The sequence below is a fragment of the Kryptolebias marmoratus genome, linkage group LG9 (assembly GCF_001649575.2).
Source record: "Kryptolebias marmoratus isolate JLee-2015 linkage group LG9, ASM164957v2, whole genome shotgun sequence".
Classification (NCBI taxonomy): Eukaryota; Metazoa; Chordata; class Actinopteri; order Cyprinodontiformes; family Rivulidae; genus Kryptolebias; species Kryptolebias marmoratus.
The window spans coordinates 22,742,968-22,769,900 of record NC_051438.1 but is presented as its reverse complement, the minus strand read 5'-3'; the positions used below and the strand labels follow the sequence as shown (position 1 = coordinate 22,769,900).

Genomic DNA, 26,933 nt, shown 5'->3' with positions numbered 1-26,933 from the left:
TCGCAGGTTAACAGATTATTCACTTGTGAGTAGATTAGTCAATTTGGTAACTTTAGAACATCATTAACATACTTAATCACAGTCAATAAAAGAGTGACTGTGATTTGCATTTGTTTTTGTAAGCCTGGCTTCTAATCAAGATATGTTTACCTCTAAAGAGAGACACGTGTGGGTTCATGCTGAATTGGAAGAATCTTTGTAATTTGAGTGGGAAAACTTGCTGGGTGGCTGCAGGTTGGGAACGTTAAAAATAAACTTTTGTAGACGGGAAAGATAAAAAAAAAAGATGAATGCAAACAAAGAAAAACAGCTGTCTTTGAGAAAATAGAGCAACACAAGGCCATAATGGTGATAATGGTCTTATTTTAAAAGGACACACAAAACTAAAGAGAAGCTTTTTAGTTGTTATTGTTATTTGTATGAAGGGCCAGTTATTGAAATATTTGTTGGAAAATTGAAGCAGAGACGAGCTCAAATGACAAACCTGTTCATACAAATGCCATCCTGAATAACACTTTCAATATTTTTTAAATTAATCCAATTTGTTGACAGCAGAAGAGCCACGAGAAACTTTATATAATTTTAGTATTGATTTAGACAAAAAGCCTTTGTATAAAAAAAAAAGATAAATTGGTTTATAAAATTACAAACAAGGCTGATTAGCACATTGAATCTAAATGACATCAGCCAGCTAGCAGGCAGACTAAGTTACACAGGATTAGGTCTGCAAAAGTAGGCCTACTGTTTTGACTTTGCACAGTAACATACATGTCTGCCAATTACAAATGAGTTTCAGAGGTTGGTAACTGATCTGATTTTCATTAACACCGTAATGCTGAAAAGGTTCTGCTCACAGCTGTGTGTGATCTTGGTTTGTTGATCAAGCTAACTTTGTCATGTTCCAGCATGCCCTTGATACAAACACAAACTGCAACAGAAGTAAATTTAATAACTTAATGTAATTATACCAGCGGACCCTTTCACGCTGAGTTGATATGTTATTGTGCAACTTGTAGAACTGAAATTGTCCTTTTTGTTCCCAGATTGACTATTGACATTAATACAATGCATCGGTACAAAGCAAGAAGTGTTTGAAGAGCAAAGTTAAAGAAAAGTTAAATGAAAATGTGTTTTAGCACACAAAAAAGCAAGTCTCTCATTAAAACCCCATCTGCTACAAGTTATTTCAAATTTTAAAGTACAAAACTTTTGAGTTGGAATCAAGTGTGCATCTAGACGATGAGAAATCTTTGTGCGTTTGACAGTTTTGACAGTATTATGTTGTAAATCACATTTAATGGGATACTGTACTGTTTCTGGTGAAGTTTGTGGCATTTGAAGATTTTAGTGTTTTGATATAAGAGCTTTAGGAAAGCCTGAGGGATCATTTTAAGTTGTGTTAGCATGTGGTTAGTATGAGCTGTCAGCCTGTCACACACTTCAGGCTCGTCTTTATTGACTGTCCCCTTTATGGTCAGTCCACACAAGTCTTCTCACTTTCCTTCAGTGTGCTAGTTTTGCATTTTATGATGCGCTTTTTAATAAACTCAAGTACAATTGTGTAAGGAGGACGTGTGAACCCCCCCCCCCCCNAAGCAGGAAACACGCCACATGTTAGTGCTATAATGGCATTCAGGAAGTTGGAGAGAGGAAGCAGCTCAGAATGCTAAAGTCAAACAGTGGAATAAACTGACAGACTCACTGGTAGAATTTAGCCCTCTGAAGTTAGTCCTGCCAAAGTTATCTAAAAAAAAAAGCCTACATAAAACATTACCTGTGCACTAGTTCAAGCATAACCTTTTCATGTTTTAGTACATGAATCATTCTTATAAATTTATTATAGTTACATGCAGTAGTTTGATGATTCAGGACTGGAGGATGTGCTTTGACCAAGTTCTTACACCAAGGTGAACAAGTTTTCCTGTGCTGCAGCTCCAATGATATGAAAGAAATACCATCCTATGAGTGTTTCTTATTACTAAATTAGCTCAGAAGTGGTATTTGTCACAGTCAATTATATGCTTTCATTTATATTTTATAAGTGTATGTTTGAAAATGGTTTTTGGGGTTGTTTTGATACATTTTGTAATTTGTGACTTTAATTGCTGGTATGACTCACACTATGACATTTGCAGTGAAATGCAACACTAAGTACTGTATTACAGAAGATTTACTATAGATGTCAGTCCTTCTAACAATATATAAAGTGCTAAAAGTTTGACAGTTGACGTTTAACATGAGTTTTTGTAAACATTTTTAGTAATAACCAGTGCCAGACGAAGAAGTGCTAAAATAAACTGACACCAGTACCCAGCGCTGTTTTTTCAATGAAAACTATTTGTTACATTCCACTGAAATATTTTCAGTACTACTGATACTTTTTAATATACAATAACATGCACCTGACACCCAACCAGCTCTTCTAAATATCCATCACTGTGTAGTTATGTAGGTTTAATACCATTAGCTATCACTCTAACAACAGCCTGAAGAAGAAAACAGTCTCAGCTGTTGACATGTTTTTGCATGTCAGCAGTTTAGAAAAAAAAAAGATTTGCAATAAATTAGTTTTAGTACTGTGTGGACTTAGGATTACATGGTATTTGATGCTGTGAACCATTTAAGAAGACCATAATATCCTCTAAACTCCCCTGCTTTGTAATAGCTTGATTTAGAGAGTACTTGAAAATTTCTTTTATTTGAGATGGAGATGACCTGAAGGCAGTTCTGTGTTGGTCTGCAGTCACATGGTCAAGTTGGCCACTGTGGAGCCATTCAAATCTCGCTGGACGGGCTTTTGTGTGCTTCCCCTTTTCAGCAGTTGCTGTTTTAAGACACTATGAACAGTGCCAGTGCTTGTTCTGAAATGCAAAAAAGATTTTGCAGACTATTCTCTGTTAAGGACTTTAATTAAAAATAAAGATTGTTTTGTTAATTTACAAATCATTATCTCGAAGATCTTAAAGAAACCTTATATAGAAAGATCTCATATTTTATTTGAATGAGAACAGCCTTTCAGTCTGTCTGATTGACTTATAAATTAATTTGCTCAGATGACATGGTTACCCCCCGGCCTGGGGCCTTTCTGGGTGGAGTTTGCATGTTCTCCCTGTGAACACGTGGGTTTACTCCGGGTACTCCGGTTTCCTCCCACAGACCAAAAACATGCATGTTAGGTTAATTGATGACTCTAAAATTGTCCCTAGGTGTGAGTGAGAGTGTGAATGGTTGTTTGTCTCGTTTGTCTATATGTGGCCCTGCGATGGACTTGCGACCTGTCCAGGGTGTCCCCCGCCTCTCGCACAGTGACTGCTGGGGTTAGGCACCAGTTCCCCGTGACCCGGAATAGAGAAGCGGTTAAAGAAAATGGATGGATGGATGGACATGGTTACCCATTATGCTGTGTGTTTGAGAGAGAATTTTCTTTGCTTGATTGGAGGTTTTACTGTATCCGGTGTTTTTTTTGTCTTGCTTTTTTCTTGTGGTATTGCTCCAAATGCTTTGTAATTTACTCAGAATCCTTCACTCTAAATTTTTACTTTCAGTCTGAGTCAATGTCATGGGTGGTAGGTGTGCTCGAATATGATTGCTGCAGTCATTTTGGCCTAGTTCATAAGATGCAGCTGAAAACGAAACAAATGATTATAAAACACTGAATCTAATTCCTTTAACAGTGAATTTTGTGACAGATATCTGCTTTCTAATGAAAGCTTTGAGATAATTATGGTAGACTGTAAGTATTTGACATTTTATCATCCCTTAATAATTTGTCCATTCTCTCTGCACTAATAAGCTAATGCTATGACTTATTTGGTTTTTGTGAAAATATAGGCTCAGAGATAAACATAATAATACTAATTTTATGAAGAAGAAGAATTTAACCAAAACATATATATCTGTGTATTTTACTGTAGTTATTTTTTGATACTTTTACTTTTATCAAAATATTAATGACACTGTTTTCTGTTATTGTTTTTTTCCAGAATATTAGAAGCAGGATGTTAATTTTTGAATTTCTCATTTCCATACAAGCCTTGTCAGCTATCATACTCAGTGAGGGGCCTCTACATTTGGAGCATATTTTTATGATTTTTATGATCACGCTTAATAGCCACACAAACTTGTAAATTGTGTTAAGCTATAATTGTTTCACTAGAATAGCTGTCATTGTTTGCAAACATAAAATTTACACAGCTTCACTGTTTTCCTCTCAGTGTTGTTGCCTTGGCTTCTGGTGCTACTGTGAAGAATCTCTGAGTCATTTTGACAAGGACTTGTCTTTTAGTTCACATAATAAACAAGTCCCTTAAGCAGCCCCTTTTTTTATCTCTGTAGTATAAAATCAGAAGCATTTTTTTCCTGGAGTGGTGCAGTAGAAGTGGTCTATGCATTTGTCAATTTTAGCTGGGTGTCCAAAACTCTTACAGTTGACCCAGAACATGGCAGCTTCAGTACTGCCAGGTCCTGCCAGAGGAGATCAGATTTCTCCTGTTCTGACATTTCTACGTTGACTCTCTGTAAATTTCAGGGTGCATTTCAAATTCCCCTGTATTTACTTAATACAAGTTCCTTAATGACAACACTCCATCTTTTTTAAAATGGCTCATTCTTTTATCGTCCCACACCTTCTTCAGAAAGCAGGTCCACTGGTTGTTCCCAGAATTCCCAGTATGAGACCGGAGACAGTCTTTAGTTTTCAGGTGCCTCTTCTGTTGAATCAGCTTTGGATGTGGGACAGACACCCTCTGCCTTCAACATTAAACTTTTATTCATATATGTTGAATACTCAGCATTTATTTTACTGATTTACTTTTTATTACTTAGATAATATTATTTTTTACTTTTTACTGTTTGAGTTCTTGTCTTCTCTTTATATGTATTTTTTGACTTATGAGTTGTGTTGTGGAGAGCTGCAGTAGCTCAGCTAAAAATGTAAAACTATTTTAATGTTAAAATAAATAAAGCCACTTCACACTTTTGTTTAGCTGTAAAAGAGGGGAGACAGGAAGAAACGCAATAATAACTTAAATTGGGATAAGAAAGCAGTGACTCAGAGCAATAAAATTAATGTATTAATGCACAAACAAAAACATCTGTCCGTTCTGTTAGTTGAAAAATGCAATAAGTATTTGAGAATTCAGTGAGTTGGCAACAGTGGTCTTGTTAATCATAAGTAACTGAATATATCTGATAAAGTCACTTTAAGACTCAAACATGCTCCTCCATTTGCTGTATTTGCTCTGCAAATAATTGTCTGCATGTTAACTTCCACTTTATGAACCCTAGGAAGTGTTTATAAAAACATGAGGCACCTCAGAGAGGATCTGTGGTTTGACTCTGTCTGTATTTACATGTAAAATGGCTCACAGCCAGTTTGCTACACATCTGTATCATACCTAGCCCTTCCTCTACATTTACAAAACCAGGCATTGAAAATAGTGTAACAAGGTTTTTTTCCTGTAATTGAACTTGTTTGGTTGATGTAACTCAGTTACATGGATCGTATTTAGAGCAGCCTGATGCCATTCCCTCAAATTGACCATAAATGAGACAATGCTGCCCATTCTATTAAATTACACAAAGATAGATTTGGTATTTTCAGTGATTATGACAATGGCGAGGAAACATAACTCATTAATGCATGTAAACTGAGGTTTGCCTTACTTCGGTTTTGAAACAGGCTTTGAGTTTCCTTCTTTTCTTTTATTTTGTCTTCAGCTAAAATCTAACAAATTAAAATGCTTCTGTGAAGCGTGTTCTCTGTCATTTGCATTTGTCACTTTTTGGCTTTTGGACTGAGTTGTTTACCTTTTGCTTGTAGGTGCTCTTGTGCTCCCTGGTGAAATGTTGAGGAGCAACAGTCTGAGGCCTTTAAACTGACATTCAGAACACAAATCACCTCACTTCTCATTTGTAATTTAAAAATGAGTTCTGACATTTGTGCCAATCTGAGTGGAAGTGAATCAAGCCGACCGCTGCAGAAATGCTGATGTAAGGCTCTCTGAATGTTTTTCTGAATTGAGGTCATTGCTGACTGTGGCTTTGTACTTCCTGCACCATTTTGCAAACCACGTGTAAACATAACAGCATATGTTAATTTATACTCTGTTATTGAATTATGTACAGGAGTAATCACATGTTTTGCAGTATCGTATAATGTCAGTCACACTCTAATGTGTAAAACACATCAAGCTGTCTGATGGTTCTGTCCAGTAACTGTTAGGTCTCTTGTGATGAATCATCTTGTGTTTTATTTCCACTGATGTGCAGAATTTATAAAAGCTAAAGAGACTGGGTAATTAAGGACACTCGTAATGAGTACTTTTAGCGTAGCACTGCAGCATTTTTAAGTTAATCAAACAATTTAACATCCTGTGAGAATACTTTTCTTTTACTGAGCTGGACTTCTAAATGACTGAAGTTTAAGTTCTGTTAACTTAAATAAATTGCAATTTTCATGAAGTTATAAGAATTTCTTTGTCACATTGTGTGTGCTGCAAATGTTTAATACTCGGTAGTAGAATGTAGCAATGGATTTAACAAAAACACAATGTAGTGAAGTGAAGTTGCCAAAAACTGTCAGTTGCACATTGGATTACAGTCTTCACTGCAAACATTGGCTAACTCTGACTAATCCTCTAGTATTATTAGAACTAATTAAAGCAAAATCTAATTTCTTTCTCTGCTCGTTTTACAAAGGCATTGTGGCCTCTGCTTTTATAGGGCCAGTTCCAGTGAGTGAGTTAAAAAGCCACTACCCAGATGCTCTAGTTAAATTAGTTGAGTGCTTCTTTTTAAATGCTGTGGAATTATAGTCAGTCTGAATCAAGTTTTATCTTCTGTCCATTTCCGAAGAAGTATTATTACATGCACCACCTGGTAAGGATTCTCAATAAAACAAGGAGCAATAGCAGGATAAGTTTCATGTTCATTTGAGGTTGGCATATTAATTTTAGTTGTTGTGTGAAATATGCATACTGGTATGGTTTTATGTGCCCAAATTGGCTTTCAAGTTGTGGAATATTGCTTTGTGTTTTAATTTTTGAGGATCTGCGTGGAGTCATGATCATATTTGATTAAGGAGGGACCCAAAGCTAATTTGATTAGGTTATTTAGAGAAATATGTGTTTGGTAATAAACATTTATTATGATGAAAAAGTTTACTTTAATAAGCAGCAGAAGCCCGGAGGACATGCAAGCTTAATTGTTAGGTGTTTAATTGCAATGTTGCGATGTTGCCAAGATAATGGGCAAAGAAAGGCCCTCAAGTCAAGACAATTAACCAAACAGTGGTTTGATTGTTGTTAAATTGATTAGAAAATGTTTAAGTACTCTATCTGTAAATTAGCTATTGTTTCACGCAGTTTCCGACTGCCAGAGAATGCTGGGCTTAATGATACATACGCTCTGAGTTAGTAATGGGAAAAGTTGTTGTTCAGGTCAAATTATTAGCTTTACAGATGTTGTGAGTAGTGATGCAGCTACAATAAATGCAACTAATTGTGCCTGAGTGGAACTGATGCCTAAGTTAGTCAGACTCACGTAGTTACCTGCCCGCACAGGAATAGTGAAGCAATTACCCACGAGGCAGAGTCTTCTTTGCCTGATGCATGATGAATATGACATGACTGATATTTGGACTTGAGCAGCAGACAAAACCTGAAGAATACTGACACTTTCCTGCAGTTTATAGCTCGAGCTCCCAACTGTTGATTGGTTGTTTTCAACAAAAGTAGTGACAGATATGGGAGTTGGTGTGTCTGCGCAGTCTCGCCCAGAGCGACAGCACAGAGGGAGGTGCAGGTTAAAGCTAATTTGTTTGCACGCCCCAGTATCAGTAGTTTCTTGATTAGAATTGTGGAGAAATCCACGGCTGGAGGCAGGCTTTATGACCATCACAGCCCCACATCTCTCGACTCATTAGTACTTTACAGCCTCGCGCCAAAACATATGGCGAGGTTGTTACTGATTCCCATTTGAGGTGTGTTTCAAATGGCCGTCTCTTGCTGAGCCCCAACCCTGTGGCATCCGCCTTTCTTATTGTGTCTGAGATGAAGAAAAACATCTGTCTTAATTGAAGTTGTGGTGTTATCTTTTTGGTCCCTGTCACAACAAAAGATGCTCTTTAGAACCTATGTCACAGCAATAAAATAACTTTTTGTGCCTTGGGAACTTGCTACGTTTTGGATTACACCCATCTGGAATAAAGCTGCACTAACTTGCATGTTTTGAGGTGATGAACAGGTGTGGCTGTGGGATTATAGGACCTTCACCTATGTTTAGTATCTTTTTATGTGTCTGTATTGTGTTGGTTTTAAAAGTGTCCTTGGGGTGTTCACGTTTCAGTCCCTAACATTTATTTAAAATTACTTTTTTATTAGGAATCATCAAGTGTTCTCTCATCCACATGTACAAAACTCAGGATTTGCTCATTTATATAAAATGAAGCAAGTGATACTGAGAATAGTCTTAGATCCACCGCTCTCTGTGGTGGATCTAAGACATTTTGCACTTATCCTTTGTTTTTTGTTTTTTTAAGTGCCTGCATGTTATCGAAACCCTAAATTGGTTTCACATAGACAAATGAGACAGCATCCGAGGACACTGTACATGTAAAAACACTTCAGTTGGAGCACTAACTGAGCATTTGGCGGTCGTTTTTTTCTGTTGAATATTGTTTTTCACACTGTGCCCTCCCTCCAACAGAACATACATATAAAAACATTGGCTGATGATATGGTAAGGTGCTTGGTTTGATTTTGGTGTGACTAGTGTTGTTTGACATGATTTCATGTTTTGTTAATGACTGCATGGACCTTTTTCACTGAAATATATGGATGGATCAAATGTACCTGGGAAAAAAATGAAATATTGAATTTATTTTCAAAAACATCCTAAACTGAAAACAATCACATATTTTGCTACAGTGAAATGTGACCTTTGTATTATTGCACAGTGGCAGCCAGAAGACAGTAATCTGTAATCTCTTATTGTTTGGAGTAGTTCTGTATTACTGTATAAATAAAATATATTTTTTTTCATGGTAGCTTTTTTTAGCCCTTCTTGGCTTAATGTCCAAACAAAACATAGACATATCTTCCCAGACCTTTGTAACCAGCTCACACGTTTCTTGTGAAATTATCAGTCGCACTTCTGATTAGATCAGCTTGTTTTTAATACCCTTTGTTTACAAATAACTTGACTGAATCTTTAGCTTACAGTATGTTTGATCCATCAAGTACTATTTCAGTAAATCGATAGTAGTACTAGCAACATCATTTATGTCCTCATTATATGTTTATCTTTTAATTTTTTTCCATATGTGTTCATTTATCTAGCATGCCTTCTCCTTCCATTTTACTAAAAATGACTAACATTCACTCCCTGCATGCAATCCATGTACATCTTTTGCTTTCAAACCAAACTTTATTAAATGCACTTATTACATTAGTGTAAATTAATGAAGTTCACAAAGCACGTTTTTACTTACACCACAAGTTAAAGTTGTCATCCTGTACTTAACTTATTTAAATAACATGAACACAAACCAGAACATCTGGAAGATTCGATGGTAAGTCATTTCCAGTGTCGTCTTTCACTGTATTCTAAACAGAGGTCATTGATGGCTAATATACGCCGCTGATCTCTACCACCACCCTTTTCTCTCTCTCTCTCTCCTCTTTTTGATCAAGATGTTAGGTTTTTTTTCTGACAAAATCCGAACAGTTATTTACATTTGTAGGTTGCAGTGAGCTGGTTATAGCAGCTGCTGCATCTTCTTTTTCCTGCTTGGTAATCAGCTAAGTTTGCTCAGGCATGGCTGATTTTTTTAAAATGGCAAATATTAGACAAATAATTGGTTAGTTAATTAATCAGTTTACCTCTAATTCTAATAAATACATGTAATTTCTGTTAACAGTTAATGCTTTTGCTTTTTTAAATTATGTGGTAGAAAAGAAATTAAAAAAGAAAATCTGTCTCTTGGTTTTCATTTGTTTCACTGGGTTTTTTGTTTACAGTAACATGTTTTGAGCTGTCCTCAACATGACGGGTTTCTGTAAATTGTGGGTGACATCAGGACACAGTATGACCTTTAATCTGTGGAAACTAAAAGTTCATTTTACAGACACTTTAAACCAAGTTATTTTTTTTCCCTTTGATCCCTCAGTTTATGAATTGTTAGCAGTGCAGTATTTTGATATGTCAATCACTGCTTTCTTTCAGAGGGACCGTATAACCAGTTTCAGGAAAACTGGGGCGAAGAAAGAGAAGCCTCTCATACAGCACCCGACGGATCCCAGCTCGACTCAAGTTGAGCTGCCTCTTCCACAGCCCTTATTTGACGAGAGATCCATGAACCTCTCAGAAAAAGAAATCATTGACCTTTTTGAAAAGATGATGGTAAGCTTTTTGTTTCTTTTGCAATCTTTCTAACACTCCACAGGTTTATTATGTCTCCCAATGCCGCACAGGAATAAATAATTTTAATTTTTTAATAATTTTAAATGTCCCTCAAAAATGTTGTCATGAATAGATAGTGAGTTTTGTAAAGCTTTTTTTTTAATATATTAGTGCTCATAAATTCTACTTTTATTACTGATGAGATAGGGTACATGAAAAAAGTAATTATTTCTTTTTACAACTGTCATGTTTCATGCAACATCTTATTTTTACACTCGATAATTTGCCTGCACGATATTGCCCTGTCGAGATATTAGGGTTTATAGGTCTTACAGATGAACAAAAACTGACAGTTTTAAATGAGAACTGGAAGCATACTGAGCTGCCATCAGAAGCAAGGTTGAATTTATTTGCGTAAATTAAGAAAATTGGGATTTGTCTCTTTAGTACCTAGTTTAAGGTTGAAAACTACAGCAGAAGGTTGTGAATTCACGTGTAGGTAAGAGTTCCTGTAAACCCACACTCACGGCACACAGATAAGAAGTTTTAGATTATGTGGCAGCAGTGTCACTATAAAAACAGTGACATGAGTTTGTATTACCTGTAGGCAAACATACAAATATTGAAGGTGATGTGCAGAATTGTATGAAATAATTAAAATATAAATTGACAGCAATGGCGGTAGACTGTAGTAGTTGTGAATATTTTAAAGCTTTTTGACCACAGTGACAAAGAGAGGCAGAGAGAGGTTTGACATCCTTCACTGCATGTAGATGGTCTAACTCCACCCAGCTGAGCGGGCCGAATCGGTTTGTTTAGTCTGCTAATGTCGGACACCCTCAGGCTGTTGCTCCTGCAGACCTCAGTGTAGTAAATGGCACTCGCCACCACAGACTCATGAAACACCTGCAGTGCACATCGTGGCTCCACAGATGTTGAAAAACCACAGCCTCTTCAGGAGTAAGAGCTATCTCTGTTCCTTTTTTTTGTTTTTAGTAGGAAGCTAGAAATCATCTTGTCCAGCCCAGTTTTTGATCATGCCCAGTGCTGTATCAGTTATCTTGTGCTATCTCTGTCTTACTTAATGGAAAAATGAAGATCAGAAAGGGCTGTGTGTTGTACTTTGACTTTTAATTTATATCCAGCCTAGAAAATCAAGCACTGCTGTCTACATTGCTACAGTTTGACACTGTAATTTGTTTTTTTTATTGCTTTACATCTTTTTGTGAGAGTTGTTTGTTAAGATTGTAAAAACATGTTTGAACAACCGTGGTCACTTCTTTTTCAGTAGGGTTGGCAGAACAGCAAAACACTTTTCACTCAAACACCTGCAGAGCAGCTTCACACTGGCTCTAAGATGCATTTGTAAACAATTTTTTTTTCAAGTCTACAGTAAGTAGACACAGTAAAACTGTGCCCATGTAAATAGCTGAAAAGGACTGTTTATGAATCTGTACAGATTTGAAAAGTGCCCCGTTTATATCTCGCTATATAACATAAAACGGGAGACTTTTTGTTTGAAGGCACAAATACAGTCTGAAACCTACATTGTGTTGTCAAAGACGGTGTGATTTCACGGTCCGTGACCCTGTAGAGCAAAAAGATCAATACCAGAATTGGTCAGAACTGTTGTGTATTCAAGTAAAATGTTTTTTACTGTAAAAGGAACTACCATTCCTGTTTTACTTCACTCATAAAAATATGATACCCATAAATTTGGTCATTTTGTACAAGTCAAATTACATTTTTGTTACTACCAAGAAAAGTAAAAAAACTGTCATTTTGATATACTGGATACTTTTGCCTCAAACAAAACTCAGATACTCTCATAGATATGTATTAAGATATGTCAAGAGTTCGATATATTCAAAGAATACCATTTAACTTTGACTTAGTAATTTTTTTAATACCCACTTTGCTCTGTCTGTTCAGGGCGGCAAAGGCTTAGGCTGAACCAAACATATGGATACATATATCTATCATCATCATTGTGAAGATCCTAAAAAAGAACCTTTAGTTTAAAGTCAACAAATCATGGTATTGAATCAAACTAACTTGTGAAGTTGTATAAACAGAATGGTATTTATGCCTGATGTTTGTAGAAGAACAGCTCTCCAACCTAAGTGAAAGTGATTGTTAATTTGAAGCTGCAGGGCCAGTTCTACATAAACTGCCATGGTCACATATATTTCTTTTGCAATACTGACTCATAGCACTCGTTACAATAATTTACAGTAGCTCCATAATGTGCTGGTATTACAGAGGTATTTGGAAAACAACACAGCAATGACAAAAAAAAGAAAAGAGTTTTCATCCTTACATGCTATTTGTGGATATATATATATTTTTTAAATTTACTGTTTTTTTATACATCATTAAAAAATCTTAAACATAAAAGTAAAAGCATTTTATATCAAGTTTCAAAGTTCTATTCCCCTGACCACTGTCGGTGCACACCAAACTTTAAAATTCACTTCTCACTCATCTGTGGGGTCAAAGCTCTGTCACACTTGTGATTTTCTCCATTCAAATGCATTTTTGGCCTTATGTTCCGCAGGATTGAAATCTAACAAAAAGCTTTCAGCTCATCTCTTTGAAGTGAGGAGCGGAATTACTCTGGCTTCATTGCATAGGTTGTGTGTACCATTGTTGATAATGTCTGAATGACTGTGTGTGTGTGTGTGTGTGTGTGTGTGTGTGTGTGTGTGTGTGTGTGTGTGGCATGGTGCTTACCTTTCCTGTATTTCTCATACAATACTTTTTTATTGCCAGAGCCAGAGAAATACGATCAGTGCTCCTGGTTTTCATCAGGCCTATGTTCAGTGTTTTCTTGCCTGGGTGCTCATCCCTGTCACTCAGTTCACCTCTCAATTACTATGTTTGTGCTCACAGCGGCGTGACATTAAACCCAGGCTTCAATTTGCTCAGTGACAGATGACACAAAAGGCATGTTTGCTGCTCTGACATTTGACGGGCCTTGACACTTCGGGTTGGAAGTATAATTACAGTAATAAAATCCAAAAGAAAAAGAGTTATTTACTTGTATACGGTGGATGCCAATACTACTTACACTCATAGACTGTAAACTTTTTTGCTTTGATGTAGCAAACACAGAAACAACTATGGTGGGTGGATTCTTTTGATGCTAATAACCTTTCCTCAGTATCTGTCTGTTTGTTGCCTCTCATATTTTTGTCGATTTTGTTTTTATGGTTTACACACATAAATGCCAATTGCTTTAAAAAAAAAACTTTTTTCCTCATATATCGCTGTTGAATGTTATTATGGTGTTACATGTTGTAGCCTTAGATCGCTTGCTGTCTTTAAATGTAGGGCTGACCCTTGCCATATTAGTGAGGCCACCTACTGTGCGTTAATGACCAAGAGATTTTTTTTTTCTGTTTCTGCAATGTGTGTCTCAGAGCCTACATGGCACATAGCCCATTACTGAAAGGTCATTAAAGGGATGTGGTAAAATATAGGAAGAAACCCTCAGTGGAAAGGAAAAGCAAATTAATACTTTACAGATTTCTTTTTAAAAACTAATCATTGAGAGCTAGCCTGTGTTCACAAAACTAGAGAAAGTTAAAACTTTCAGGGCTGTCTTTATATTTGTGTAGAATGGTTTTATGTTTTGTTACGGGAATTACCAAGTTCAGCACAGCTTGGTTTCAAAAACTCTCATTGCAATTTCCATCAGTTGGCCTGCTGATTAAAATGTCCAGTATTTTTATTGCACTGAGGAGACGACTGGGTTTCAGTAATAAACTAAATTCAAAATGTCTAACTTAAGAACAGCATAACTCCAATCAAAATACATTAAGTTGCAAAACTTTATTTTAGACCTTGATGTGTCACAGTTCCTTCTAATATTAAATGCATTTATCTCAAATGTGTAAGTACGTTTAATAAGTATAAAACACTGAAAATGTGGTGAAATTGATGTCCTCATTTTCTATTTTAATGTTTGCATTAATTTTGTAAACTTATGTCATTAAAATTAAGTTTTTTTTAAAGTTGGGGTCTATTGTACAGATGTTTCTAAAAAAAATCAACACATCACTACCCAGATGAGGAATTCATCTTTTGTTTCTTAGCCTAAATATGTGCAAAAACAAAACCTAATTATATTTCATTGAACTCGTTTGGTTCGTGGTTGCAATGGTTTAGAAAATGTCAGTTTTAAGAGTATGACAAAAGGATCCTGAGACGCCAGCAGAAACATCAAACTAGTGAAAGAAGAATGTCACATTGCAGTGCAGCTGTGGCTTGTTTGAGGTTTTATGTGTCTCTCTGTGTGCCATTGTCAGGATGAACACTTGCAGTAATAAGCTCCTATGTGATCCCTCAGCAGTTCCACTCTGTGCCAAGACATTAAAACCAGCCCACAGGAGAATTATGGCATGTGCCCTTACAAACTCATGGATCAAACTTGAGGCTAGTGGACAAAATAATTGATTTGTCACAGTTGAAGCAAAACATTTTTGTACTTTACTTTTCTCAGATCCACATTTCCCCGAAGGCAAACTCTTCATAGTATTTTCAGCCTTGAGTGCATTTGATGGTATCCATTAATTGTTCTTCCCTCTGATTTGAAGCTTTTACTGCTCTGGGTTGTGCTAAATTTGAAGCCCCATGATTGCCACCACAGGATTTTAGAGATTTTGCTCAGTTGTTGTTTTTTTTATTAAGTTTATGTGGCTACTAGGCCTTTAAAAAGGAGCGTGACGTACCTTAGACTGTTTTCACTTTGTTTTCAACATTTTGAATTCTATATAATACAACCAATATGAAAACAAGAACTTTGGATTGTAGCAGTTATAATAAATCTAACAAACAACAATTGTATCCATTTTTATTCTTGGTGGAACACGTTTTATAGATAGAAATTAAAATAAAAGCAAATGCTTGCTTAACTGTTGCAGTTAATGACTGCCTAAACTGCAATCCAAAGAAATCGACAGCTGCCTGGCATCTTCCCTGGTGAGACGCTGCCATGCCTAGAGTGCAGCCATCTTAACTTATTGCTTGTTTGGGGACTGCTCTTTAGTGAGGGAAACACCTGCTTACTTGAGTTGAGATGATTGGGCAGTCAAGAATATTGTCCTGTTAAAAATTTATTGGCTGCTTTGAACGAAAGGATGAACCTTCAGCATTGTTCATCAACTGCTGCATGTTGGCAGAAACTCAGCTCAGCTTTACCGTCAGCCAGTTTTCTGTTTAAATTCAAAACCGCTACTTATGGACAGCAGACTCTTATTACATATTGATACTGTAGAAATGGGATATTTTTGGTGAGACCAAATACGCACAAATTACTTAAAAAATACATCAAAAATTCTTACCAGAGCTTGCTAGACCTGCATGAGGTAACAAGCAATGCATGTTATTTTGTAAGTCCACTGGCATAGCTAGAAGCTCTAATCAAGCCATTTCAGTTACACCAGCGGAATAGTCATGATATATTGAGATTCTTTTTATGTTGCCTGTGAGGGTATAATTAATAAAAGAGCATTAATCATTTTGTAGGCTGAACAAGTAGGGCTCATTCCTCCAGTTTGCCCCTTGACAAGTGTCCCGCAGGCTCACTACTCGTACCCTCACCCCCCCACCCTCCACATGTACTCACCCCGTCACATTTTGCCTCCTTTATTGAATGCCAATTAAGCAGATAAATTAGCAGGGTTCAGAGATTAATTAAAAAACCTGCTGGTTTCCCTGGTGATGAAAAAGTTTCTGCTGTATTTGTCCCTCCCAGTTCCACAGAAGATCTTAATGGTCTTTTTAGCTCAGAGGGTATTTATTCGAGGAACTGTAGTTGGAGGAATTTAGGTCACTTCGCCCCTGGTTGGGATTCATGCTCATGCTTCGATGACAAATGCAGCAGAACAGCTTGAATCTGATTACTCGTGGGAAGATATTGAAGCAGTTGTATATTACTGTGTTCGTATTTATCAATAGCTAAAGTTTTTGAAATTATTGCCGAATGAGAGCGACAGCACTTGAAGACACAAAACGTCCTTTTTTTGTCTGCCACTAGAGGGCAGCATGGCTCCACATCTTTGGTTTCCTAAAACTCAGAGGAGGATATTTTTTCACTGTGTTCATTCCAGCCATCTCTTTGTGAGAGAGTGCTTCTGATAAACATCCTCCTCCATTCTAATCATCATGTCATTCCCTAGCTTTTAGTGCTCTGTCCGGCCTTCACTCTATCCCCTGATGTCTCTCACATGAAAGACCTCTTTGTGATGCCGAATTAAAGTAGCACGAAGATAATACTCCCAATAACACGCAGATACTGCCTATCCAGCCTATCAGATGTGATTGCATGGCCTCAATAGAAGCAGTGTTGTTTGATTTTGTTCTTCTGTACAGAGTTGGGGTGCAGTGTGCAGTTTTTATTGCTGCAGCCTTGCTACTTTTATTTCAAGGACTAATTATTACTGCCATTATATTCTGCTGCTGCAGCCTGTGACTTTAACAAAGGGACATAGTTAGAAATTAATTTACCCACAGAACAGGATCTGATGTAAAAGGATCATAGTGGAAATGGAATAATAAATGTCGATCCATCTAAAATGTTTCTTCTTGCTAATGAATCTATTGTACTATAAATGATCTGGTTCAAAGTGTGACATTTTAAAATGCTGGTATTTTGAACAATTTTTTGAGTTAAGTGTATGACTGTTTTGCTCCCAAGTGTCATGTATGTCTCAATTTAGGTTTAGCTTTATTATCACACCATTTCTTTTTTTTTTTTTGATGCACCTAGTTAACCATGTATAATAACCATACATATAGTAAATGCTATACAAGCCACTTAAATCTGTTTTTCAAAAATCTGGAATAGTATATTTTACTTCATTGTTGGTGTGTTTGTAGGAGGACATGAACCTCAATGAAGAACGCAAAGCTCCTCTGCGGGGAAAGGACTTGAGCACCAAACGCGAGATGGTGGTCCAGTACATCTCAGCAACTGCCAAATCTGTAAGTGAGAAACCAAGTATTCTGTTTTTAATCTGGACTGTACTGTATGTTTGATATGGGGTTGGTCTAAAAACTAAAAGGAAATCATTACAGACATAACAAGCCTCTGCAAAGAATATAACCTAACTGTCTGCTTCACAGCTTGCTTTGTCACCCTTTCTGAAGTCACATTTCCTCACTCTTCATGCTTGAAACCCAAATCTTTGATTGCAGTTCTGATTTTTTTTAATCATTGATTGCTTCTTCAATTTTAAAAAATCTTCTGGATTTAATTAAGAATGACATATTTACTTGATGTTAAGGGATGGTCTGGTCAGTGTTGGTCTTGGCTTTTGCTTTTTTTTTTTTTTTGTTTCTTTTTGCTTAGTGGTGGTGGTGTCTTGTTTCAATGAGTGGTTATCAAGAATCCAATTTGAGGTTTCCTAAAATATAAATAAACTCAAAGTGACATTATTATAAATGCAGTAAAACCCTTCAAAGAAATATAAACAATAAAGAGAACATATCAGGTGTTGAAATTAAAAAAAAAAAAAAATTTTTAAATTAAGCAATTTGTCAGCAACACATCTTTAAAAATCTGAAACAAGGGAAATAAAAAAATTAAATAGTTGTTTAAAAACTGATGATGCATATTATGTCTAATGTAATTAATTGGCAATAGGACTGTAAGACAGTTTGGCTAAAAGGAGAGCATTTCAGGAATGCTGAGTCTTTCAGAAATGAAGCTCCAAATGGATTGACCGCTATAGAAAATACTGCATTGGTTGTAAATGTCGTTAATCTGTTTTAATATGTGCAGGATACCCTTGATGCTAACCTTACTTCTTTTATCCTGTTCAGACCTGTTGCACACAAAACTTTTTATGCATGGAACTAAGAGCGCTTTCACACCAGGGTAGACTGAGGGTCTCCGATTGGAATACCAAGAAATTTCTCACCTTCATTTGGTTTGGTTCACTTTCATGCTGCTCTCAAACCAAACCACCTAGACTGCATCATGCAGTTCGAACAGCTGCTCGTTCGGGGCAGAAAACTAGCACTGAACATAAAGGCCAAAAGCCTAAAGAAAAAAAAAATGCTGCTTATTGATGGGCCAGGATCAAAAACGCAAATCAGTCCCCTTCAGCCAGCTTGTTCACAACAAAAACAAAGGAGCGACACCAAACTTATGCAATCTTGGGGTTTCTGTTTATATTTTGGTGTTCAAACCTAATTGTTTTTTCACAAGAAGTGCACTGCCTTCTACGTCACTTCCTCTCTTTGGTTGGGTTTGGTTTGGGTAGTTGAACCTCGATAGTCAGTAAGCAAACTGCACCAGGGTTCTCCTGCGACTGAACTGAGACCCAGGCTTTCAGGCGGAAAAGACTTTGCTTGTTTGGTGCCCACCATAGTTGGGATGAGCTTTCCCACCGGCCCAAATGAAGCAAACTGTCAGAGGAAATGAACTGTGGTTTGTTTAAATCTGACTCTACTTGTAAAAGCGCTGTAAAAACCTCCAATACGGTTTTGCTGGATGCAGAATTTCACATTCAACAGCTGATGTCACCACACAGCTGTAACAGGCGAGACGAGGAAACACCACAGGACCTGCTCTCTTCATTTCCCAAAACCCCCACAGGGTGTTGTTAAAAGATGATATGATGCAATGCATGTTTCTGGCACCACAAGGAGAACATAAAGGCACTGCTGTCCATAGGTCTGACATGAACTGAACTTGTAGGTGTCATGCACAATTTACCTCATATCTGTAATATTTTGTGATGGAAATATGACCAGGTCGGCCCTAGTGGCATATACAGGTCACTTTGAACGCAGGACTAGACTGACCTGCTGCAGTTGTATTAACATATAGACACACTGCTCTGGGAAATCTGACAAATTCTCCTAATAAATGAAGGATATGCAGTCCAAACGTCTTCCCCCTTAGTGTAACCCAGAAAAAAATGTTTCATCAGTAGTTATGAGTTTTAAACCCAATAAACAAAAAACAAATTTGTTAGACTTTATAGAAGTATTTTGAACTGTTACCATCCACTGCAGTTTTTTTTCTACAATATGTTGTATTTGTTAACTCAGAATAAAAAAATTATTATGGTCGTATGTTATGGCAAAACATGTAATGAAAAAATTGTAAATCTAGAAGGACTTTAGTGCGGCGATGCAGCTTTTCATCTGACGAACAGTGCCGACTGTGAGACCATGTCCTCAGGTGAAAGAAAATATCATGTTTTTCTCAAGCTGACAGCTATGTTATATTAATGCAATTAAACCCACAGGAATATAACACTGGCTTAGCAAAAATCTGAAAACGTGTGGAAAAAGATATTTTCAGCTATTTTTAACTCCTGTTGCTATGCTTTGTACAACCACCACAACCACTTATAAAAATTATAACGGTGGTATTACATGTTTTTATGAGAAAAGTCTGACTTCGTAATGACTTTTATAATATCTGCTACCTTAGCTAATGTGCAGTTCAACCAAATAAGACAAATATCTAAAATCCCATGTGAACTATGACTCGTCGTGGCAAACAAGTCTTTATTAAAAAAAAACAATGACCAAAATGTGAATGAAACAGTGAATATTACAAATGTTAACATATAAAATGCTACATTTTACAGAAAACATGACATTTTTTTAGTTTCAACATATATTTTCTTAAACCTTTAGTGAAATACATTTGGGTTGAAATTACTTTCAGGTACTTTCCATTTAGCTATTGCATTCTGACTTCATTACATTCCACTCAGCAATCTAACGGTTCTTTGTTGTAGGAGTCTTAATAAACTTTTAGTTCAAAATATTAGTTTTTAAAGTGCCTGATGTAAAAATGAAAGTATACACAGTGCAACCAACAAATAAAGCCATCATTTTAAATGGAAAAACATTTATTCAAAAGCAGGAGTTAAGCATTACCTCGGTCTTAATAACACCAGGAGGCATAACCACCAACTACAGAAGTAAATAAAATATATTTAAACTTGTGATAAGTGTTTGAGCTTACAATTTTACTGTAATTATGACAATTTGCAGTTAGCTTTATTTTATTCTTTTAAACCCTGTTAAAATACTAACCATTTGTTTTTCGTTTTAGTTTTTGGTTAGTAAGAACAAAAAATAGATAAATTATTTCATGTTGTGCAGCCCATATTCTGTTAGTCTAAAATGATGCTGAAAAATAATCATGTTACCTAATATAAACAGGTCTGACAGTTGTCCATCAATGTACGATGAATAAAATTATGGACAACTTTATGAGGTAATATTAAAATCTTTTTTTAAAAAGGAAAAAGTGATTTCTTTCCCCATTGTTTCCTGAACCTGGTAGCTCTCCCTTGACATCATCATTTATTACCTTCCTCATTGTTATGGTAATTAACTGGCATTATTGATAATGATGATTATCCGAGATGATTGAATTCCTCACAGGGCCCATTATGCTTTGTGGGCTCAGATATTTTATTCAAATGAATAACATAATCCGTGTAGTGAAAGGACAGAGGACAAAATGTGATGTCTGTCTGCACCCAGCTATCACGTTTAATAGAACTGATGGAGGGGTGGGGTGGGGGTGGGGGTTGAATGTCAGTGATGAAGTAGCTGTTCATGCAGATTCAAGCAACTCTGCACACACAGTTACAATACAGAACAGTTGTACATACACACACTGTCACATCGTGATATTACATGAAAACGTCTTACTTCGGCTTAATAGTTTAGGGGAGATTTGCATACGATTATGACAACAAGGCCTGCATTTTACTAATCTGTGCAGTGAGAGACATTGTACATACAACTGGAACCAATGGAGAGACAGGAGCAGACATTTCCTCTTACTACCTAAAAGTATTTTAAGGTTGCTACAAAACCAAGCAATTTAACAAAAAAATGTTATAGTCATGGAAACCATTTAATTACCAATTCTTTAGATGATGTTAAAGCTGTAATCCCCTATCTTCACTTGCTATAAAAACTAGTTTACTGATCTAAATACTCACCAACAGATATTTCTAAATTCTTATAGGAATGAGGCCCAATCATTCCAGCCTGTAGCTGATATGAAAGTTACAATAACTGCTTGGATGTGCTTCAGTATCTTGCAAAAGTTTAGCCTCAAATGTCTAAAAATATACACAAAAAGTTTGATAGTTTTTTCTTTTAAGTTGGAAACCTAATTTAGTTTTTGAAAAGCAAACTTTGGATGCATTTATTTATTTATTTATTGCTCTTTTTAGAAAACCACTCCAGTTTTTCCATCTTTTCTGTATAGAAGCATGGGCAAACTGCATGGGTTTGAAAGAGGTTACAGTTGCCAGTTAGTGTTGGTTGTTGGTGTTGATAAGCATGCACTGTGGGCCAAATGTAAAATGTTACTTTCGAAATCTAAATCTGACTGAATGTGGGAGTGGTGCTTTTTGAACATGTTGGCTTTATTTTCTGTCTTGCTGTGGTGCCTTCCCTGTTTTGCTCGAGTCTCGTCAGTCTCAAAAATGTGAAGGTTTAGTTTTTGTGGTGATGTGTGCAGAAGGGCTTCACTCATATTTTATTCCATTTTGTGTTCCTTTGCTTATTTTTGTAGAGGGTATTTTACAGGTTGTTGTTGTTGGACATTTGACAAGAAAATAATTTTGTTTTACAATTTTAAACAGAATGAGTCTTGAAGCTCACACAGATATTACAATTCTCAAATTGTGGTAGATCTATTTAGCACTCTGTAATTCTGTCTTAACCAAAGTCAAATACTGTTTGTTGGCCCAACTTACTTTAGAAGTAGAAATTTTAAAATAGGTAATTGGAACAATAACTTGTTTTCGTGTGTCTCTGTGTAGACATGCTCAGTCAAACATTCAATAAAAAGCAATATCCATGGGATTCAAGGGCTTCAGATACACTTAAGTTTGTTTCTCATGTACCAATCAACCATAAGATTATGGTCATAAGGTGATGCAAAGCTTTATTACCCTGTTACAATAATACCTGGTAGTGGGTGGATACATTAGGTGGCAACTGAACTTTCTGTACCCAAATATGTGTTGGAGTGAGAAAGTGGAGTAGCAACAACAATCTTTTAACAATCTTTACCAAAGGATAAGGCTGGTGAGGTCATAGCATTTCTATGCCCTGGTCTACAGGCAGTGGCAATACAATGCTTTGGGCAATGTGTTGCTGGGAGTCCTTGGTTCCCAACATTCATTAGGCTTTTACTGTGATATGTACAATTTAACTAAATATTGGAATGAACTAGAAACACCCTTTAAAACAAACAACATTCCTTCTATCATCAGGACAGTGCACCCTCTCACACTGAAAAAAAGGTTTCATGAACAGTTTAAAAACCTCAATAACAAGTTTGAAGAGTTTATTTGACCTCTAAATTTGATAGATGTCAAATTGGTTGAGCATTTGTTGGATATGTAAAGCAAATCCAACGCATTGAAACCCCACCCTACGTTTTACAAGATTTTGAAATCTGATATTTAGGTGTTGTTGCCAGATACAATTGCTCTAAGGTCTTAAGGAGTTGGTGCCTTGGTAGATCATGAAGGTTGAAATCAAAATGGGAAACATCCTCAATATTTGGCAATTAGTCATAATGTTGTGGCTGATTGGTGCATCTATATCTATCACTCATGCATGTTCACATATAACATTCCCTTTAAAACAGCTGTCTGGCTTTGAAAAAAATGGCAATTAAAAAAATAGAAGACAAATGCATTGTTTGCTCTCACAAAATATAAATTTCAAAGTAAATTCAAAGCTTTTTTTCATCCTCTTCTTCCTCTTGTGATGCCACCTTTTTCTACAAGTTCATAGCCAGGCAAGATTGAGAACTCTTCCATATTTTACTAGGGGGACCACAGCAGGGGTCTAGCAAATTATCCCCAACACAAAATGGAATGTCTTTTTTATAGAAGAATTCTGCATTGACCCAGCTCATTTGAATATGAGTTGTACTTCAGTGTAATCCAATTCAGCTTTTGCAGAAGTGAGTCTTTGAATGTCTTTGACCATCAGCTTTGCATAAACAGTTGGCTTCCTTTTCCATCTTGTCTTGTGTTCTTTTCTCCATCTAACTGTGTGCTAATATAGCAGCAAAAACTGCAAAAACAAAAACATTGCTGTACTAATACAATTAATACGTGTTCTAAAGAAATCATGTTGAATATGAATATGCTTTGCTTAATATAAGAAAGATGGGATGTAGGGTCTTAAAAAGGGGGATTGCTAATTATAGCATTATTTTTGAAATACTGGTTTATTTAATGTAGTCTACACTGTATAACATTCCTGTTTGTCAGGGCCATATATTTTCAGAGAACACACAGGCCCTTAATTATTTTAAAGTTGCAGTTGCATGCAGTTAGTTATGACTATGAAGATTATATAATGATCATACTTGTCTTAAGACGAATGCTCATAAAGTACATACTTTTTTTAATGCTATTAGATGCCAGAGAAACTATTTCTGTTCCTCAAGTTCCTTTCTGATTAGCACACTAAAGATAATGTCTGTTGTTTAATAAAGCTGCTATCATTAGGATTCAAAAACATGTCATTTCTAAACTGTATTTACTGTTGGTATTTTAATGTCCAGTAATATTAGAACATTTGTTTTTCCAATTTTAGACAATAACACAGTTTTTATTATAAAACAGGGTAAACATGGTGTCATGTCAGTGTGATTTTATATTTGGTTTTAATCTTTTGGTAGATTGATAGAAAGGGTAAGCATCGAATGTGTGCAGAGCTGGACAGTTTGGGAGTCACAATGAAAGAAGTGCAAAGTTAGATTTTTTTTCTACCTCCTTCTCTAAAACACAGAGAAAGAAAGAATGAGGAAAAAAAATAAGGTTTGCAGTGTGTCCTATAACTTTCAGCAATCAAAATGCAATTCCCCAGAAGCATGTTGCAGCGAGAGGAGCTCAGCCTCAGATTAGAATACATTTGCTGTGCTAACAGACACCTTCCCACTGTGAAACAAGTCCCACAGTTGCAGTAATGAAAATCGCTTCTGCTACCTGCCACTATTGACAGATAACAAGGTTAAACCCTGGGAATTGTGCTGACTGCAAGGGTTCAAGGTAGTTCTGCCACACAAATTTGACATCTGAAGACCAATGTTAATGGCAACAGATTGATTTCAGGCAAGAGAGACCTTCTACAGGTTCTCACAGTAGCCAACGATCACATTGGGGCACAAATCTGTGAATCTATACCAGTCAAAAACAGCCACATTTTATCCTCCCAACCATCACATCTGAAGTTTTTATATTCATGTACACAATTCGCAAATTCTTTTGTTCTAAACCTTTTATGCAATTTTATTCATTTATGTATTGATTTTGAGAATTTCAAAAATAATGAAGTTGCAGCGTTCACACACAGACATTATCTTTATTATGCAGCAGTAATTGTGAGTTCTTGTGTTGGCTTTTATCAATTTTAGACTTATGTATATGTGCTTCATTTGTGTGAAGAATTTGTGTGATGTCACACAGACACTAATGCTTAACATGTTTTGGATCATTCTCTGGCCTACTAATGATTGTGCTGTTTGTGTCTTTTGCACATTAACCTTCTCCGCTGATCGCTGCATGCAGATAACTGGGAGCAAAGTTGCGGTAAGTAGCCCATTATTTATTTGGCTTCTAAGTCTTTATCCTTATATATATGCCCTCATTCAAACTCTGATTCCCCCTCCACACACACACACCCACACACACACACACACACACACACACACACACACACACACACCAATTAAGGTATTCTGTTGTTAGGAACATTTTGAACTGTGCACATTAGGTCATTGTCATGGCACATATTTTGGTTTAAAGTGTTGATATTCTAAATGAGTTTTAATGAAAAAGAAGACACATTGTACATGTGAATTGTGGTCCCATTAGTATTTAAATATCACATGATCAATAATAACTTTTACAGACACAAACTGCTTTTCCTTTCTTTTAAACCAGAAGTTGGTTCATCTCAATGTTTTTCAAGGTGATTCAAATTCTTGTTTTTGTTGTTGATGTCATTTTAATTAAACTAGTTCAGAAATGTTGAAAACATCTAAATTAATGTATTTTTTTCTTGTTTGTATATCATTTTTTTCATTTCACCCTTTTTTCTTTTTTATTAATAAAAGGGCATTGCATTTAGTTTTGAAGAACTATTTTAGATTTTTAAGAAATCCATAAAGACACTCATACAGGATTTGTTTGACAAGTGTGGGATTGCCACTTTAAATGGTGTCATTTTAAGTGGTCTTTCATTGCCTTTTGAGGGCTTCATAAGGATTAGGAGGATTGTAAAGCCAAGCAGAAGAACACACAAGGTTAAGAGGTGCACTGTGACCTGGCCTTTGAGCTGTCCATGCTCACAGACAAACCTCGCTCTTTGAGGCATTTTACAGAGACATTTTTATTGATTGCATTTTTTTTCGGCTTTTGTTAAACTGCTCTTTTGTGCTTGGTTATTTTTGTGAGAGCGATGGGTTTATCAGCTCAGCTTGTGTGGATGGCAATAGAGTAGGTTTCAGCTGTAATGGCTACATTGTGTTCAGTAAATAGAAAGGACAAAATTACTTCAGCTTCGATCATGACCACTCATCTAAGATGGGGAGACCTTGTTTCAGAATTTCTGCAAAACCATTTCAAAGATACTAGAGGTCCTGGTTATCAATACATTTCTTCCAACACAAAAGCTAACAAAAGTGTTTGACCTGGCATTTTTAACCTTTGTGACAATTCTGTAGCAGTAGTAAATAGATAGAGGCAGTAGACTAATAGCTTTGAGTTGTGTTTCTAAAAGCCTCTATGAATGAGGAGAAGATGAAGAAGAAAATCAGCATTTTAGCCAGGTTAGTCAGTTGTGGGCTAGTTAAGTCCCTGCTTTCCTATCAGATTCTTATTTTCACACTGTCAGTGTGTGTTGATGAGTGTGTACAGATGTGCTAGATGGAACGTGTTACTTAGAGCTGTCCATGGGGAAAACACAAGTGTAACATCTATGTTTCTGGCATAAACTTTTTGTGCCATGTCTCCTTAACTAGAAAAGAGTGAGCTTAAAGTAAACTTTGTGGTTTTACTTTTATCTACTCTGACCACTGTGGACGTGTAACACACAGCACTACAACACGAGTCTCATTTTTTTTTTAACTCCAAAAGCAAAATTGAGGAAAATATGAACAAAACAGAAAGGTAATGGTATTCATGCATGTAGACTCCGAGTCCAGACAGATTTGACCTCTTTAAGGAGTCTGCTGCAGCAGCCTTTTGACCTCTACAATGGTTTTAGAACATCAGGGTCTGTAAGCAACAGCCTGATTTACGTCACAAGTCAAGGTCTATCTGTCAGTGCCTGCTGCAGAGTTGAAAGTAGACTTCCATCTTGTCTTGTCGGCTGACAGACTCTGCAGCTCAGAATGTTGTTGAGACCTACAGAGCAAGAGGGTGTGTGATCCATTTGTTAAAAAACAGTGATGGAAAATTTCCAGACTGGAGGAAATGATCAATACCTGTACAACTGGACAGATGACT

At 36.3% G+C, this 26,933-nt stretch overlaps 1 protein-coding gene across 5 annotated transcripts in view; it reads left to right on the top strand.

Moving 5' to 3' along the window:
- Positions 1-26,933, top strand: part of diaph2 (diaphanous-related formin 2) — a 347,968-nt gene that overhangs the window by 5,590 nt on the left and 315,445 nt on the right. For 3 of the 5 annotated variants that reach the window (XM_017408299.2, XM_017408296.2, XM_017408295.2), the window contains exons 3-6: positions 8,707-8,739; positions 10,225-10,401; positions 17,284-17,388; positions 24,993-25,013. In XM_017408299.2, the coding sequence (XP_017263788.1) occupies positions 8,707-8,739; positions 10,225-10,401; positions 17,284-17,388; positions 24,993-25,013 (336 nt within the window). The remainder of the gene's footprint in view (positions 1-8,706; positions 8,740-10,224; positions 10,402-17,283; positions 17,389-24,992; positions 25,014-26,933) is intronic. The other 2 variants (XM_017408298.2, XM_017408297.2) reach the window with 2 other exon arrangements.